The 15,500-nt window shown below is 36.5% G+C and overlaps 1 protein-coding gene across 28 annotated transcripts in view; it reads right to left on the reverse strand.

The window, feature by feature from the left end:
• The window catches only part of KMT2C (lysine methyltransferase 2C), a 284,827-nt gene that overhangs the window by 145,318 nt on the left and 124,009 nt on the right, over nucleotides 1-15,500 (reverse strand). For all 28 annotated transcript variants that reach the window (XM_072763203.1, XM_072763205.1, XM_072763209.1 and 25 more), the window contains exons 5-6: nucleotides 15,336-15,484; nucleotides 13,891-14,000 (exon numbers count right to left, since the gene is read on the reverse strand). In XM_072763203.1, coding sequence (XP_072619304.1) covers nucleotides 13,891-14,000; nucleotides 15,336-15,484 — 259 coding nt within the window. The remainder of the gene's footprint in view (nucleotides 1-13,890; nucleotides 14,001-15,335; nucleotides 15,485-15,500) is intronic.

Here is a 15,500-nt window from a genome sequence, read left to right on the forward strand (position 1 = left end):
TCAATTCTGTCAATGTAGCACAAAGAAACCATAGATAATATACAAATTAATGTGTGGCTTTGATTCCAATAAAACGTCATTTACAAATACAAAACTTTGAATTTCAGATGATCTTCATGTATTTTAAAGATATTCTTTTAATTTTTTAACTATTTAAAAATATAAAAACTAAAAAAATTAAAATTAAAATAAAAAACATAAATATAAAAACTGAGGCACTTGGAGGACCCAGTCAGTTGTGTCTAACTCATTTTTTAAAATATTTTTTAAAATTTATTCATGAAATACACAGAGAAAGAGGCAGAGATATAGGCAGAGGGAGAAGCAGGCTCCACGCAGGGAGCCTGACATGGGATCCAATCCCAGGACTCCAGGATCACACTCTGGGCCAAAGGCAGGTGCTCAACCGCTGAGCCACCCAGGCTTCCATGTGTCTAGCTTGATCAAAGCTCAGGTCTTGAGCTCAGGTTCATGAGTTCAAGCCCTATGTTGGGCTCCCATTGGATGTGGAGCCTACTTAAAAAATAAAAAGTAAAAACTATCTTGGCCTGTGGGGCTTATAAACATAGGTAGTGGACTGGATCTGATCCATGGGCCATAATTTGTTAATCTTTTTTTTTTTTTAAGATTTTATTTATTTATTCATGAGAGGTAGAGAGAGAGAGAGAGAGGTGGACCCTTCATGATCCAGGGTCCTGGGATGGAGCCCTACATCAGGTTCACTGCTCAGTGGGAAGTCTGCCTCTCCCTCTCCTACCTGCTTGTGCTCTCTCTAGCTATCTCAGACTCTCTCTCTCTCTCTCTCAAATAAATAAATAATAAATTTTTAAGGCAGAGGAAGAAGCAGGCTCTATGCAGGGAGCCCGATGTGGGACTCGATCCCAGGTCTCCAGGATCAGGCCCTGAGCTGACAACAGCGCTAAACCGCTGAGCCACTGGGCTGCCCAATTTGTTAATCTCTGATGCAGTCTTTAGGCATCCCAAATGAAAGTCTATAGTATTAACAGCACCTAAATCCTATTTTTGTCTTCCCAACTCTACAGACTGTCAGAATCTCTTCTCAGTTTTCCAACTTCTCAGCTAGTCTTTTATAACCTGGATAAATGCCTCAAGGGGAAAAGGGAAATTAACACCAGACTGACCTCAAGGCTTAATCCTTCCCTTTTCACTCTCACTCCCTCAAGTCCTCACCTCTCAGACAGTCCTCTAATGCCTTTAAACGTTTCTTTGAAAAAATATTTTATCCAACTCTTCCAGTTGTTCTCAATTGGAGAGCTGATCTAATATAAGTTTCTGTGCTATACATGGAGGTGGAAGTAAAATATTTGCCCTAACAGATATTGAAACTTATTAGAAGTTATAGTAATTATGGTAGCATGATACTGTCACTAGGATATATAAATATGCAAATAGAGATCTTAAAAAACAATCCACCCATACACTGAACATATGCTAGATAACAGAAGTTATCTGTCAAATACATGGAAGAAACAAAAGGGGTTTCAATAGATAATTTAGTAACAACTGGCTCTCATATGTGAGAAAAGGACACTGGACTCCTATATGACACAATAAGTAAAAATCAAAAGCACCTAAATGTTAGGGGAAAATTACAGAAATGAACTTTTGAAATATATTTTTAAGGACACATTAGAAACTACTGTAAGTGGGGCGCCTGGGTGGCTCAGTCGGTGTGTTGACTGAGCACAGTCAACATACACAGTCGAAGTGTCTGTCTTCAGCTCAGGTCATGATCCAGGGTCCTGGGATGGAGCCCTACATCAGGTTCCCTGCTCAGTGGGAAGTCTGCCTCTCCCTCTCCTACCTGCTTGTGCTCTCTCTAGCTATCTCAGACTCTCTCTCTCTCTCTCTCTCAAATAAATAAATAATAAATTTTTAAAAGATTTTATTTTTTCATGATAGACACAGAGAGAGAGAGAGAGAGAGATAGAGAGAGAGAGAGAGAGAGGCTAAGACACAGGCAGAGGAGAATCAGGCTCCATGCCGGGAGGCGACGCAGGACTTGATCCCGGGACCCCAGGACCATGCCCCGGGCCAAAGGCAGGTGCTGAACGGCTGAGCCACCCAGGGATCCCAATAAATAAAATTTTTTAAAAAAAGAAAGAAACTACTGTGATTGTTTTAATTTTTAACATGAATGTATTATCAAAGTTCAAAATTCAAAACTTTCTGAAGGGATATAAAATGGAAAGTGGTCCTATATAGAGTCATACAGGAGAAATTCTGTAGAGCCAAAGAATTTTACCAGTTTCCTATACAGCCTTCAAAAACATATTTAGTATTTTTAAGCTCAGGGCATTTTCCACCCCCAAATCAAAGGGGCTCTTTATAGTATCAAAGAATACCACTCATCTCATCACAAAAGTAAATTCATTTCTTTAAATCCAACTTAATTTAAAAAAAGATTTAAAAAGAATTATGACTTCTACTGAGAAAAAAACTAAAGTCAGGACATCTTCACTGAATGGGCCTTCCAAATTTTAACTATCTTTTACCAAAGAGGTATATCAAACTCTTAATTCTCTAAAACAGAAATTTTCAGTTTCCTCTTAGCTCTAACCAATTTAATTTGTTAAAAAAAAAAATTAAGAATAAAGTTGCTAAGGTATAAGGAAACAAATACATCAATTTTCAGGTATAGGTATACCTAATGGCATTCTAAGGTCAAATCTTAGATTTTCTTGCTATATCCATACTTTATTACTTAGTATTCTAACAAAATAACCCATAATAGATCTCTAATGTCTTCCTTATAGCCTTACATGTTAGACTAAAAGATAATTTCTTACTATGCAAAATAAAGAAACTGAGTAATAACAGGTAGCGTGATTCGGTGAAGATGTCACGAGACATTACCTAAGAATGTTAGCAAGAAATCAAGAATTCAGATTTAGAAAACAAGATTCCTGATTCCTGCCCATTAAATATAATAATTATGATTTAGAAAGTATTTTTTAAAACATTATAGTATGGGGATCCCTGGGTGGCTCAGAGGTTTAGCGCCTGCCTTCGGCCCAGGGCGTGATCCTGAAGTCCCAGGATCGAGTTCCACATCAGGATCCCTGCGTGGACCTGCTTTTCCCTCTGCCTATGTCTCTGCCTCTCTCTGTGTGTATCTCGTGAATAAATAAAATCTTTAAAAGAAAAAAACATTATAATATACAAAAACATTTGACAGGGATCACTGGGTGGCTCAGCAGTTTAGCGCCTGCCTTTGGTCCAGGGCGTGATCCTGGAGTCCTGGGATCGAGTCCCGTGTCGGGTTCCCGGCATGGAGACTGCTTCTCCCTCTGCCTGTATCTCTGCGCCTCTCTCTCTCTCTCTCTCTCTCTCTCTATCATAAATAAATAAAATCTTTAAAAAAACACACACACATTTGAAATCATCAGCCCTATATCCTGAAGTATATTAATCCAGACTCAGTAATTCCTAGTAAACTTCCTATAACTTTTATAATATGTCACATTCATCTTTTCAAGGACTTCTTCCTTTGAATATTGACCAGAGGGTCAATCTTCCACCTTCTTTTCTCCTCTTGTTTAGCAGTTTGCTTTGCTATCACTGCTAGTTAGGAAAACTGTAATTCCAACCCCAACACTCAGTCCCAAAGATTTTTCATGGGGTTTTAGGCTCAGCCCACCCAAAACAAAACTCCTGATTCTCCCTCATGATGAGGCTTGAAACTAAAGACATTTTCAACTCTTCTTTCATCAAATGTAATTAATTCTATATCAACAACATTCTGTCTTTACATTTCACATGTAGTATCTAAATTCAGAAACTTTCACTGACCTTAAATTAAAACAGTAATCCTAAATATTTTTGTCTTTAAGGAAACCTCTCAAATTTAACTACAAAAGGTTAGGAGGGCTAAGATCTCCTAATCTTTAAAAAATCTTCTCCAAACTCTCTTCTTTAAAAACTACATTAATGAAATTCTTCAGCGTGGCATGTGAAACCAAGGACAATTTCCATTACCATTTCCCATTAATTCCTCACTCTACTTATTTATTCTCCAGTCATTTTCATATATGTGACATTCTTCCAGAATTTACACGTCCCAAAACTCTGTCCAAGATGACCCTTTGTCTAAATTCCGTATGTTAACCTACTGGGTAAACTTACTCATCCTCTAAGCACCATGTTAATCTTTCTTCCTTTTAAAATATTTTTAAGTTCCCTCAATCAAAATATATTTCCAATAATAGACGCTGTTAGTTAACTACAAAACATTCATTCCACCTTCTTTCTTCCTAAGGATATCAATTTTGTTCAGATATCCACACTCCCTTAAGTACCAATGTGCTTCAGAGGAAGGAGGCACCATCCACGGCTCCAGAGGACCATCATGGTCTAATCAAATGGTTGCCCCATCACTTTTACTGATTATTGGTTTAAGATGTAAACATAGGAGATAATTCTAACTAATGACATGTTAGTAGAAATCTAGTAGGGTAGAGGAAAGCACTTAAAAATGTTTTCCTTGGAGCACCTGGGTGAGTCAGTCGGTTAAGCATCTGCTTTTGGTTCAGGTCATGATCTCAAATCCTGGGATCAAGCATCACATAGAGGGCTCCTTGCTTGTCTGCTTTTCCCTCTCACTTTACTTCTCACTCTGCTCATGCACTCTGATTTCCTCCTGTGAAGAACTTAGTAACCAACAAGGTAGAATTCATAAAGCCTGACATCCAAATAAAAATTCCCAGATACACAAAGACCAAAACATCACAGTCTAAACAGAATAATCAATCAAAATGCTGACCCAGAAATAATCTGGATGTTAAAATTATGAGATAAGACATTAAGATAGTTCTTATGTTCAAAAAGCTAAATAAAAATACGGAAAATATAAAGACTCAAATCAAATTTCATAAATTAAAAACAACATCTCATGTGAAAATTACATTGGATATGACTAACAGATTAGAAATTACAGAAGAAAAAAATAAATGAATTTGGAGACAAAAAAACTAAAATGAAACACAAGGAGGAAAAAAGAATATTAAAAAATGGAAAAAAAGCTTTATTTAGTAAGCAATGAGAAAACTTAAATGGCCTAATATTAAGGTAAATGGAGTCCTCAAAAGAGAGGAAAGATAGGACAACAGAAAAAAAAAAAAAAAACAAAGAAAAAATTTGAAGAAATAATTGGCAAAAACTTTCTAACCATATTGAGAACTATACACTCACAGACTCAAGAAATTCAACAAACCCCAACCACGAGAAACATGAAGAAAATTACATAAAGGCAAAACAAAATCAAATTGTCTAAAACTGAGAACATACTATTAAGGGTACAAAGATAAAAAAACATATACAGAGGAACATAAATAAGGAGGATACCAGACTGTTCATGAGAAACAATGCAAGCAAGAAGACTGTACCACTCTTTTAAGGTAATGGGAAAAAAATAATAATAAAGTAATGGAAAAAGTCAACTAGAATTCAGTACCTGCCAAAAACAGGTTTCAAAAATGAAGGTGAGATAAAAACACTCTGGATTCTTTTAGTATATAATATGAAGTATAAATGAAGGTGAGATAAAAACACTCTGGATTCTTTTAGTATATAAATACTAAAAGAATCCATCACCTGCAGACCTGTACTGCAAGAAATGTTAAAGGATGTCTTCACACCCAAGGAACATGACAGCGGGTGAAAATCTGGATCTACACAAAGTAATGAAGAACATCAGAAATGGTAACCACAGGGGTAACTCTATTTAATTTTTTTTTATTACCTAAGACTCTTTAGGAAATAGCTGATAGCTTAATCATAAATAATAATATCTTGGGGCACCTAGGTGGCACAGTCAGGTTTTCGGCTCAAGGTGTGATCTCAGGGTCATGAGACTGAGCCTGGCATTGGGCTCCTCACTCAATGGATAGTTGGCTTAAGACTTTCTCTCCCTCTCCCTCTCCACCACAACGTGTGTTCTCTCCTTCATAGATAGATAGATAGATAGATAGATAGATAGATAGATAGATAAATAGATCTTTTTTAAAAACCAGTATCTTACGGTGTTTATAACAGATGTAAAAGTCAAATACATGACAGCAATAGCACAAATTTCATGAGAGGAAACAAAAGCACACTTTTATTATATATGAAACTATAATATCAGTAAGTAAAAGATGTATACTATAAACCCTAAAGCAACCAACAGAATAACAGAAAAGTTAGAGGTAATAATCCAAAAAGGAGATAAAATGGAATAAAAAAAATATTCAATCCAAAAGAATGTAAGAAAATGAAACAAAGAACAGACAAAAACAAACGGGGGAAAGAAAGGAAGACTTAATCACATTAAATATACATGCCCTAAACACTCCCATTATAAAAGCAGAGACTGGGATCCCTGGGTGGCTCAGAGGTTTAGCAGCTGCCTTTGGCCTGGGGCATGATCCTGGAGTCCCTGGATTGAATCCCACATCGGGCTCCTTGCATGGAGCCTGCTTCTCCCTCTGTGTCTCTACCTCTCCCTCTCAAATAAATAAATAAATAAATAAATCTTTAAAAAAAAGAAGTGGAGGTCAGAGAAGAATTAAATAAAAGAATAAAAGCAGAGACTATTAGGTTAGATTTTTTTTTTTAAGATTTTATTTATTTATTCATGAGAGACAGAGAGAGAGGCAGACACACAGGAAGAGGGAGAAGCAGGCTCTGTGCAGGGAGCTCAATGTGGGACTGGATCCTGGGTCTCCAAGATCAGGCCCTGGGCCAAAGGCAAACGCTCAACCACTGAGCCACCCAGGTGTCCCTATTAGGTTAGATTTTAAAACGCAAAACCACTGCCTGCAAAAAACATATTAATTATAAAGACACAAAGAGGTTAAAATAAAAGGATGGTCTAAGATATACCATGCTTAGATTAGTCAAAAGAAAGCTGCAGTGAATATATTAATATAAGACAAAGTAGATTTCAGAATAAAACACAGGACTTTTCTGTTAGAGTCAAAAGTATACTTATAAGCATCTTTCCTCTGATCAAAGTTACATAGTTCTATATAACCACTAGAGCACCTCTCACAGCCTCCCTATAATGTGTACCTACTAAGGTCCTGATGGCAGAAATGTTAGTTGATACACAATACAATTTTAGCATTGTGCAAAAAAGGGTTAACATAGCAGTCCTGAGACTACTCTCCGTAGAAAGGCCTGTTTGCACAGTTGGTCCCAAGGAACCTGAATTTTGGAAGGGTTGCCACAGTTCCTGCAGTGATAAGAGTAGTTTACTGTGCCTAGACCTATCTGTGCAAACAATGTGACTTTCCTTCTGGTACGTGCTAGGCAGAGGATGCCTATCTGACTAGCTGCCAGCAAAGACCTTGAGCTTCTCAGGGCAGGAGCATCACACATATATTGTTGCATTTTCATTGCAAAGAGAAGAGGGTGCCCTATGTAACTCCTCCACAGGAGGATGAGCACCTAAGGAAGGCTGTACATGAATTCCTCCAGACCCTGTCAATATCTTCTTCCATTGAGATCCTTACATTATATATCCTCAACATATCACAGCAGTAAATCTTACCCACAATTACAACTTTATGGTGAATCCCTTTAGTGCTTCTAGTGAGTCTCCAATGAGGAGGCATTTTCATGGGCCCCCAGCACAAACATTAAGATTATTTGGCGCCTGCCTTCAGCCCGGGCAGGCCTGGAGACCCAGGAGAGGGTCCCGCGTCAGTCTCCCGGCATGGAGCCTGCTTCTCCCTCTGCCTGTGTCTCTGCCTCTCTCTCTCTCTCTCACGAATAAATAAATAAAATATTTTTTAAAAACTATAAGGCAAAATGAAGAATATATAACTTGATTTCTTTACACTTACATTACTAGGATTATATAAAAAATAACAGTATTGGACAACATTATAGGCACCTGCAAATCACCTTACATAAATATGCAGTCCAATATCTAAATGATCTTATATAAACCTACTCCCAATTGCTTACAGGACAGATGTGGAGAGACTTCCACCATATACTGTTTAAAAAAAAAATTTTTTTTACCAAAATTACACTTACATTACACTGCTTATCTACATTCACATTGTGTACTGCCATCCACCTTATGATAAAGAAGCTATTTTTGTTCTTTTACAGTCTCCAAAAGAACCTAAAATATAAAAATCTTGCAAATCTTCTCACAGGACTAAGTTGGTTTTATACAAGACACCTGGCACAAAATCAGTATAATACAATAAAATTTCAATATGGGGTTGTGGCAGGAGGTAGGTGGAGAAAACATAAGAAATTATCAATTCTAAGTAGGGAGATAACATAAGTAATTTTTAATGTTTTATTTATAGAATAAAACACTGAACATCTGACTTAGAAGTAGTTAAAAGAACAGAAATATGTGTTGGAAGTTTACCAGTAATATCTTTTGGAGGGCAATGAGCAGTGCAGGGAAAGGGGGCTTTAGGTAAATAAATGATCAAACATCTGTAGCATTCAGAATTAAACTATTCCATCAGTAATATCCAAATTATCCAGATCTCCAAGATGTTGGCAGCATCTCCAGGGATCCAAAGAAGAATTTAAAAGAAAACACTATTACTTTTTCTAAAACATAGGTTCACAGCATAGCATATTCTTTAATCTAGCAAAATAAAGTTCCTCCTGGAAAAACTAAAAACAATCTGAGGAAAGTTCTAGAAAAACTCAACCATTTGATAAAGAATGCCATTTAAAAACTGAGGAAATTATAAGGACTCAGGACTCAGTCCCGTCTGTCCTTCCCACCTTCTCAAATAAAATAATTCAGAAATAAAAAAATAAAAATTAAACTTGAGGAAATTATATAAAACATATTAATTTTTAAATAGGAATAATATTAATTAAACCAGAATTTCTCAACCTCAGCACTACTGACATTCTGAGCTACGTAATTCTTTGCCGTAGGAGGCTGGCCTGGACATGGCTGGGTGTTTAGCAGCAGCCACTAGGTGCCAGTAGCATTTCCCTCTCCATTCAAGCTAACTACCCTTCATTGGCATATTTCATCCATGCATACATTTATCTGGTAAGTGACTCTCTTGTTTGTGTTCCAGGTACTTTGCTAGACACTAGAGATAAATAAATGATAAACCAATACAGATATTATCCATGCACTCATGGTGTTCACAGCCCTCATGGGGGCAACCAAAATTAAAAGATTCACAGCAACAATGTAAATTTACAAATGTTGGTGAAGTGTCATAAAGGAGAAACACATATTCTAGTGAGACTGCATAATAAGGACGCAGGCTCAAATGTTTCTTATTAAAAGATGTGCACAATCAAAAAGTTTAGAGAACGCTACCACCCCCATGTGACATTTGTATCTTGTTCTCCTTCACCATCTTTTTTTTCTCCTCCATCTTCTTAAGTTGAAAGGCCTGATGCTAACTTGAATTTATTTCACTACCTGTCATAAGTTAAAAACAAATGTTTCTCACAAAAATAAGGAGATCTAAAAAGAAGTAGTACATCATTTGCAAAACTATTTTTCAATCTCTACCAAAATTATCAAAATTTAGCTAGTGAATTTTCACCTTCCATAAGCAAGAAATATTAATTTTTAAAATTTTTAACAAATAGGTTTGAAACATACTAAAATTCTTCAGAATATTTTAAATAGAACAGAAAATTGTGTCCAAAATTTTCTGGCAAATCTGAGAAATTTTTGTTTTTTACAAACTTTCATTGTTTCTAGCAATAAAATATCAAATAGAAATAGTTCCAAACATCCATTTTCAAGATGCTCAACCCTCAGCACGTTTCTTTGAAAAGTCATTACATTCTCACTGCTGAAATGTCACCTTCACCTTGAACAGGCAGATGAAATGTTTATTTTCTTTGAGGTAGGTATTATAATACATTCAGCCACATGTCATCAAAATAAAGGTCAACAAATTTAGAACATCTGTCTTTTGGTAAAATAAAACTGCATTCCAAGTTCAACAGCACTTTTACATACGTTGCCCCTAGAGAACATTTTTGAGATAGCAAACATTTTCATTGTCATCATCCTTATGTAGAATTGTTAAACTTTATCTTAGGGACTTCTTTTTAGACAATTATAATTTCATTCACTTTCCTAAAATTAACTATATTAGTGACCTCAGTTAACGCTCTGACACTTTGGACTTTTCCTGTAACTATGAATGATTCCATGAACAACCTCTAGTGCTATTCATCTAGGCTACAAATAATCTATTTAGGAATGACCAAAACAGACAAAGATCCTTGTCAGAATGGCACTATCACTCGAGTAAGGAAAGATTAACAAGATTATTAAGTAAATATATATACTATGTTAGATGGGAACAAGTACAAAGGAGAAAACCAGAGATCAGGGACATTATTTGAGAACAAAACCCTTGAAATTTTCAGTAAGAAGTGAAGCAGAGCCCTCACTCCTAAGGCAAGTCTTGAATAAAAGTCACGCATACATCTAAGAAGAAATTCAAGAGAGAGGGAACTGGAAGTGCCAAGGCCCAGAGGGAATATAAGTCTGGTGCATTTGAGGAAGACGGAGGCTGGTATGGTTGGGGGAAGCAAATGAGGGGCAGAGTCAGTGAGTGACCGATATCTTAGAAGTACTTGTGGAGGTGGTGAAGATCATGGAGAGCCATGTCACGTAGTGAGCATGGTTTTTTTTTTTTTTCTTTCTCTGAATGAAATGGGAGTCCAGTACTGAAGTGTGGTAGGTAGAGGAGCAATGACCTGACTTAAGCTATTCATTCATTTGTTCATTCATCCATTCATATCAGAATGGACTCGTGTACTTACTTTATTCTGTGGATGAAAACCCAATACTATCTTTATTTTTTGTTGTGTCCAAATTGGTCCAGCTCTTAGGAGCTCCTTCAGGTTGGATCCTGTGTTTTCCACAAGTCTTCCTCTTTTTGAGCACTTCCTTACTTTTTGGCACCTCAGTTTGTATTCTCCCCATACCATGAACTACATCTCAAGGAATCCTAGTTCCTTTTATTGGAGAACAGTAGTTAGAAACCAAGATCTGGGCACCAAGATCTGTGCTCACTGTTACTAGGGGTCACTACATCAGGCCCTCACAGAGGACAGAACCAGGAATTATATCTAAGCATACTGCCTCGTGCATATACACACATCTGTATTTCTTTATCTGTCTATATAAATATTAAAAACCGTGACTTTATACTGATACTTCTGATTCCATTTCAACACCACAAAATTCATTTTAGCCTTTCCTTATCTGTAGCTCCTTTCTCCAACATTGAAAAACCTAGCTCTCATTATCAACTATACATTTACTTACTTGTTCATTTACAGTAAACACATAAAGTGGTTTCAGTATTATGAATCCATACCCCTGTGAGAAATACATTTACTCACTGGGTTACAGCATGTTTGTGCAATGCTTTTTTGTCTTTAGCTTTCCAGCTAACCAGTCAAGATATTGTTTGCCAGTTACTCAGGTTAGCTCTTTTCTTCCCTATCCCCTTTAGTATGAATCTTGGTATTCCTTTTTGGATTCTTCCATATCCTAGATAGCTGTAATTGCTTATCTAAAGGGTATGTGAAACATTCCTATGATTCTAAGAGTCAGAGCTATACGGAGAGATACCTCTGAGAGTGTCTATCACACCTCATCCAAACTACATCAGTCCCATTCCCATTTCCACTTCTTTCCCACCCACCTGCCACAGGTAACCAATCTCTTCAGTTTCTTGTTTATCCTTGCTGTATTTCTTTTCCAAAATGACCATATGCAGATATATTTTCTTACATGAAAGGATGCACATCACAAATGGTCTTTTGCGCTCTTTTTTCATTTAAAAATACATGTTGGAACCAACTTCACATCATTTCACAGAGCTATTTCTCACTGTATTTTTACACACACAATATTTCACTGTATGAACCAAACCATAGTTTATTCAACCATTCTAGTATGCGTGACCACTTAGGTTGTTTCTAATATTTTGCAAATTAAACAATGCTGCAATTATTAACTTCTAATAGCAAAGGATTTTGGATTATTGGAGGCATATTTTTGGGACAGAATCCTAGAAAGGTCAAAATAACTAGTTTTTAGGTATTAACAAATTCCCCTCCAGAAGATTTACACCAATTTGCATTCTATCAGCAAAGTGGAAGAGTGCCTATTTCCCCACAGACTCATCAACAAGTGTGTTGTTAGGGGTTTGAATTTCTGTCAGTGAGACAAACTCTCCTTTTCTTAGGGGCAAGCAAATAAAAAAGTTCTAGCTAAGTTCTGTGCCTATTTGATAATGGAGAAAACCAAAAGATGAAACAAAAACTAGAAAATGGCAACGGACAACTGACAGACACCACCATTAAGTCTGGACTGATTTAACCTAGTGAAGATGTAAAGGTTTGATGATGAGCCACCAGCTCCCCTTGGGATCTCACCACTTCATCTACTCTGGTCCTCCATCTGCATTCCACTGCTCTGGCCCACTGCATTGTAATGTCTCCATAAAGCGAGAAGGAATGCAGGTCCCTTAGGCCCTTGATTTCTCTGCCTGCAGTAGTAGAGCATGGACTTTCATCTCTAAATCCCGTTTAAATATTCATCAGTAAGTATTTAAAACACAAAGATGGTATCTTCTATCCAAAAAGGACAGGGCAAGGAAAGCTTTTAACTTCCATCTTAGTGAACAGAGCTAGGAAATATATGTATACATACTAATTGACATGTACACACACATCTGTGTTTCTGTATTTGTATAAATATTAAAAACTATGAGTCTACAATGATTCCTCTGATTCCAAACACCACAAGTTCATTTTAGTCTTTGTTCATTGCCTTTCCTACAATATTTTTCACTTTCAGTAAATAACCCAACACTACCTCTGAAGTAGTCTGTGACAGAAAGAGCATTCCCTGATCTATCACAGTCTTGATCTGGACATCTAAGTATGTCCAGACTGCAAAATTTTACTATTATGCATTATACTGTTCACAATTTGATGACATAAGCATTTCAGTGTAATGTCGCATTTCCAAAACAAGCATTCGAATTTGACTAAGCTTGAGGTGGAAGTTACTCATCCATGTAATTTACGTCACTTTACTAATCTGAGTAAAGCTAATATTATACTAGTTGAATAATTAACTTGAATCTAAGTCCCTGTCTTGACCACACTTGAAAGTTTTACCTGTACTCCATCTGTTAAAGCCACATAATTTCTATGGCCAAAATACCATTTTTAACCTTCTTTTGGAAGTGCTGTTTCATTTCTCCCAAATATAATTGGCAAAAATCAAAGAGAATTTGTAGGCAGTAAAACAATTTCACTTCACAGGGTTTATTTCCTTTATAAACGGAAAGTAAATGCTGCATTTATTTCTGTGCTTATTTCTAAATCACATGAAAATCTCAGTGAAAATTTTAAAAGACAGCAGGCTGTGTACATGATATTACTTTGGGATGGTGCCAAAAAGATGAACTAAACTGCCAACTCGACTATAAAGAAATATCTGGATCAATTTTTGAAATATCAAACAGAGCTAATCCACACTGTGGACTCTGACCTATCAAATGTTGTCTCTTCATATTAAATCCTTATCAAATCCTTCTGTCTTAAAAAGTAACCACATGAATTTGTAAATATAGTAATTCTCATTTCTAAAATTTTTAATTTGTTTTAAATGTAAAATATTTGTTTCTAAGATTTACATTTATTGCACAGCTTAACATATATATTACAGTGGCTTGCACAAACTACTCTTGGATATAAAATTAAAAATTCCTATTTTAAGTGTTTTTACGTTATAGTAATAATTTAATAAATAATTCTTTCAAGTGAACCTTTATATTGATTAAAGTAAATATTACAAAGTTATGACTTAATTAAATATTTGTTACATCTACTTACTTCTGTGCTCCCTGAGACAACAGCTTTATCCACGTTTACTAACAATGGTTCCTCCATCTGGCACACTCCTAGTGACCACTCCACACAACGATGATGAGCCCAACAAGTGCCTAAAATGGTTGAAGTGAAAAGAAGTAGATAAATAAACAGGAAGCGTATTAACACTAATATGATGTAAACTCCCAAAACCAACTCTGACATGTAGACACACAATGGCACCCTGTATCACACTGAAGCAGTTAGCCCTTTCCAAATGCATCATCTGGGAACTTATTAGAAATGCAAAATATCAAAAAAAAAAAAAGAAATGCAAAATATCTTATCACAACTAAGACCCACTGAATTAAAAACTCTTGCAGTGGTGTCCAGTAATCTGTTTTAACAAGCCCTCTAGGTAATTCTGATACACGTAAGTTTGAGAATCACTGAAGAACTGATTATTTATTCCACAAAAATTGAGGTTTTAGTCACTTAATTTAAATATTACTGTAAGATTTTATTTGGTATCTTTACATAAAATATAAAGGACATTACACAATACTTTAAGACAAAGAGAATGAATAGCAAATAAGCTACTATACACCTCTATTCCGCTTCATCCCACACCAAGGGTGCACATCAATCACTAAGAGTAGCTCAGTATTTAAATTCTCTATCACACAACACTTGAACCGCTTCAATCAATATGCAGCTCAAATGAAATTAACTCCAAATCCCAAGAGCACCACAGGTGTGGATCACTATACTGTTCACCACATCGTGAGTGGGTCACTATACTGGTCACTGGATCATGAGTGTGGGTCAGTAGACCATTCACCACATCATGATTATGGGTCACTAACCCACTCACCACATCACGAGTGTGGGTCACTATACTATTCACCGCATCGTTGAGTGTGGGTCACTATCCTGTTCACTGCATCACGAGTGTGGGTCACTATACCATTCACCACGTCATGAGTGTGGGTCACTAACCTACTCACCACATTGCCACATTGTGAGTGTGGGTCTCTATACTGTTCACCACATCACAAGTGTGGGTCACTACACTGCTATTATAAGATGCCCACACACTAAGTTACTGCCTTCACCCTGCATTAAATAGACCCAGACATCCAAGTTCCCCAACTTCTCACAGATCTTTTAAATTTTTCTTTCCTCAATTATCAGATCTCCATGCTGCTGCTGTCTACAGAAAAATAAATGCAAATATCTATGAAAGCATCCAGTTCAGTGTTGGCCCTGTGCAGATGCTACATACAGTAGATAAACACAATTAAACAATTTATCTTACCTCAGCAAATGTACTTAAACAATGACATTTTTTACAAAGTAATCATGATTATTTCTAGATGAAAAGAATTTACTATTAAGTTGAAAATTCACTAAGATCGCAGCATCTACAGTAAAGAGATAGTGCTTATGGAAGCCTGGCTCATTTATACCTGTAGGATCAAACAAGGCCTGGACATCGATGGCATCGGGAAGGCCAACCAGACTGAGCTCATCCCACAGTTTGCCAGCCTGATCATCGGAAGCGGTCTGAGTGCTTACACTTACACAAGAGACTATATTCTGCAGAGGAGATCGTTCTCTGGAAAAACAAAATA

The sequence above is a fragment of the Vulpes vulpes genome, chromosome 7 (genome assembly GCF_048418805.1).
Source record: "Vulpes vulpes isolate BD-2025 chromosome 7, VulVul3, whole genome shotgun sequence".
Classification (NCBI taxonomy): Eukaryota; Metazoa; Chordata; class Mammalia; order Carnivora; family Canidae; genus Vulpes; species Vulpes vulpes.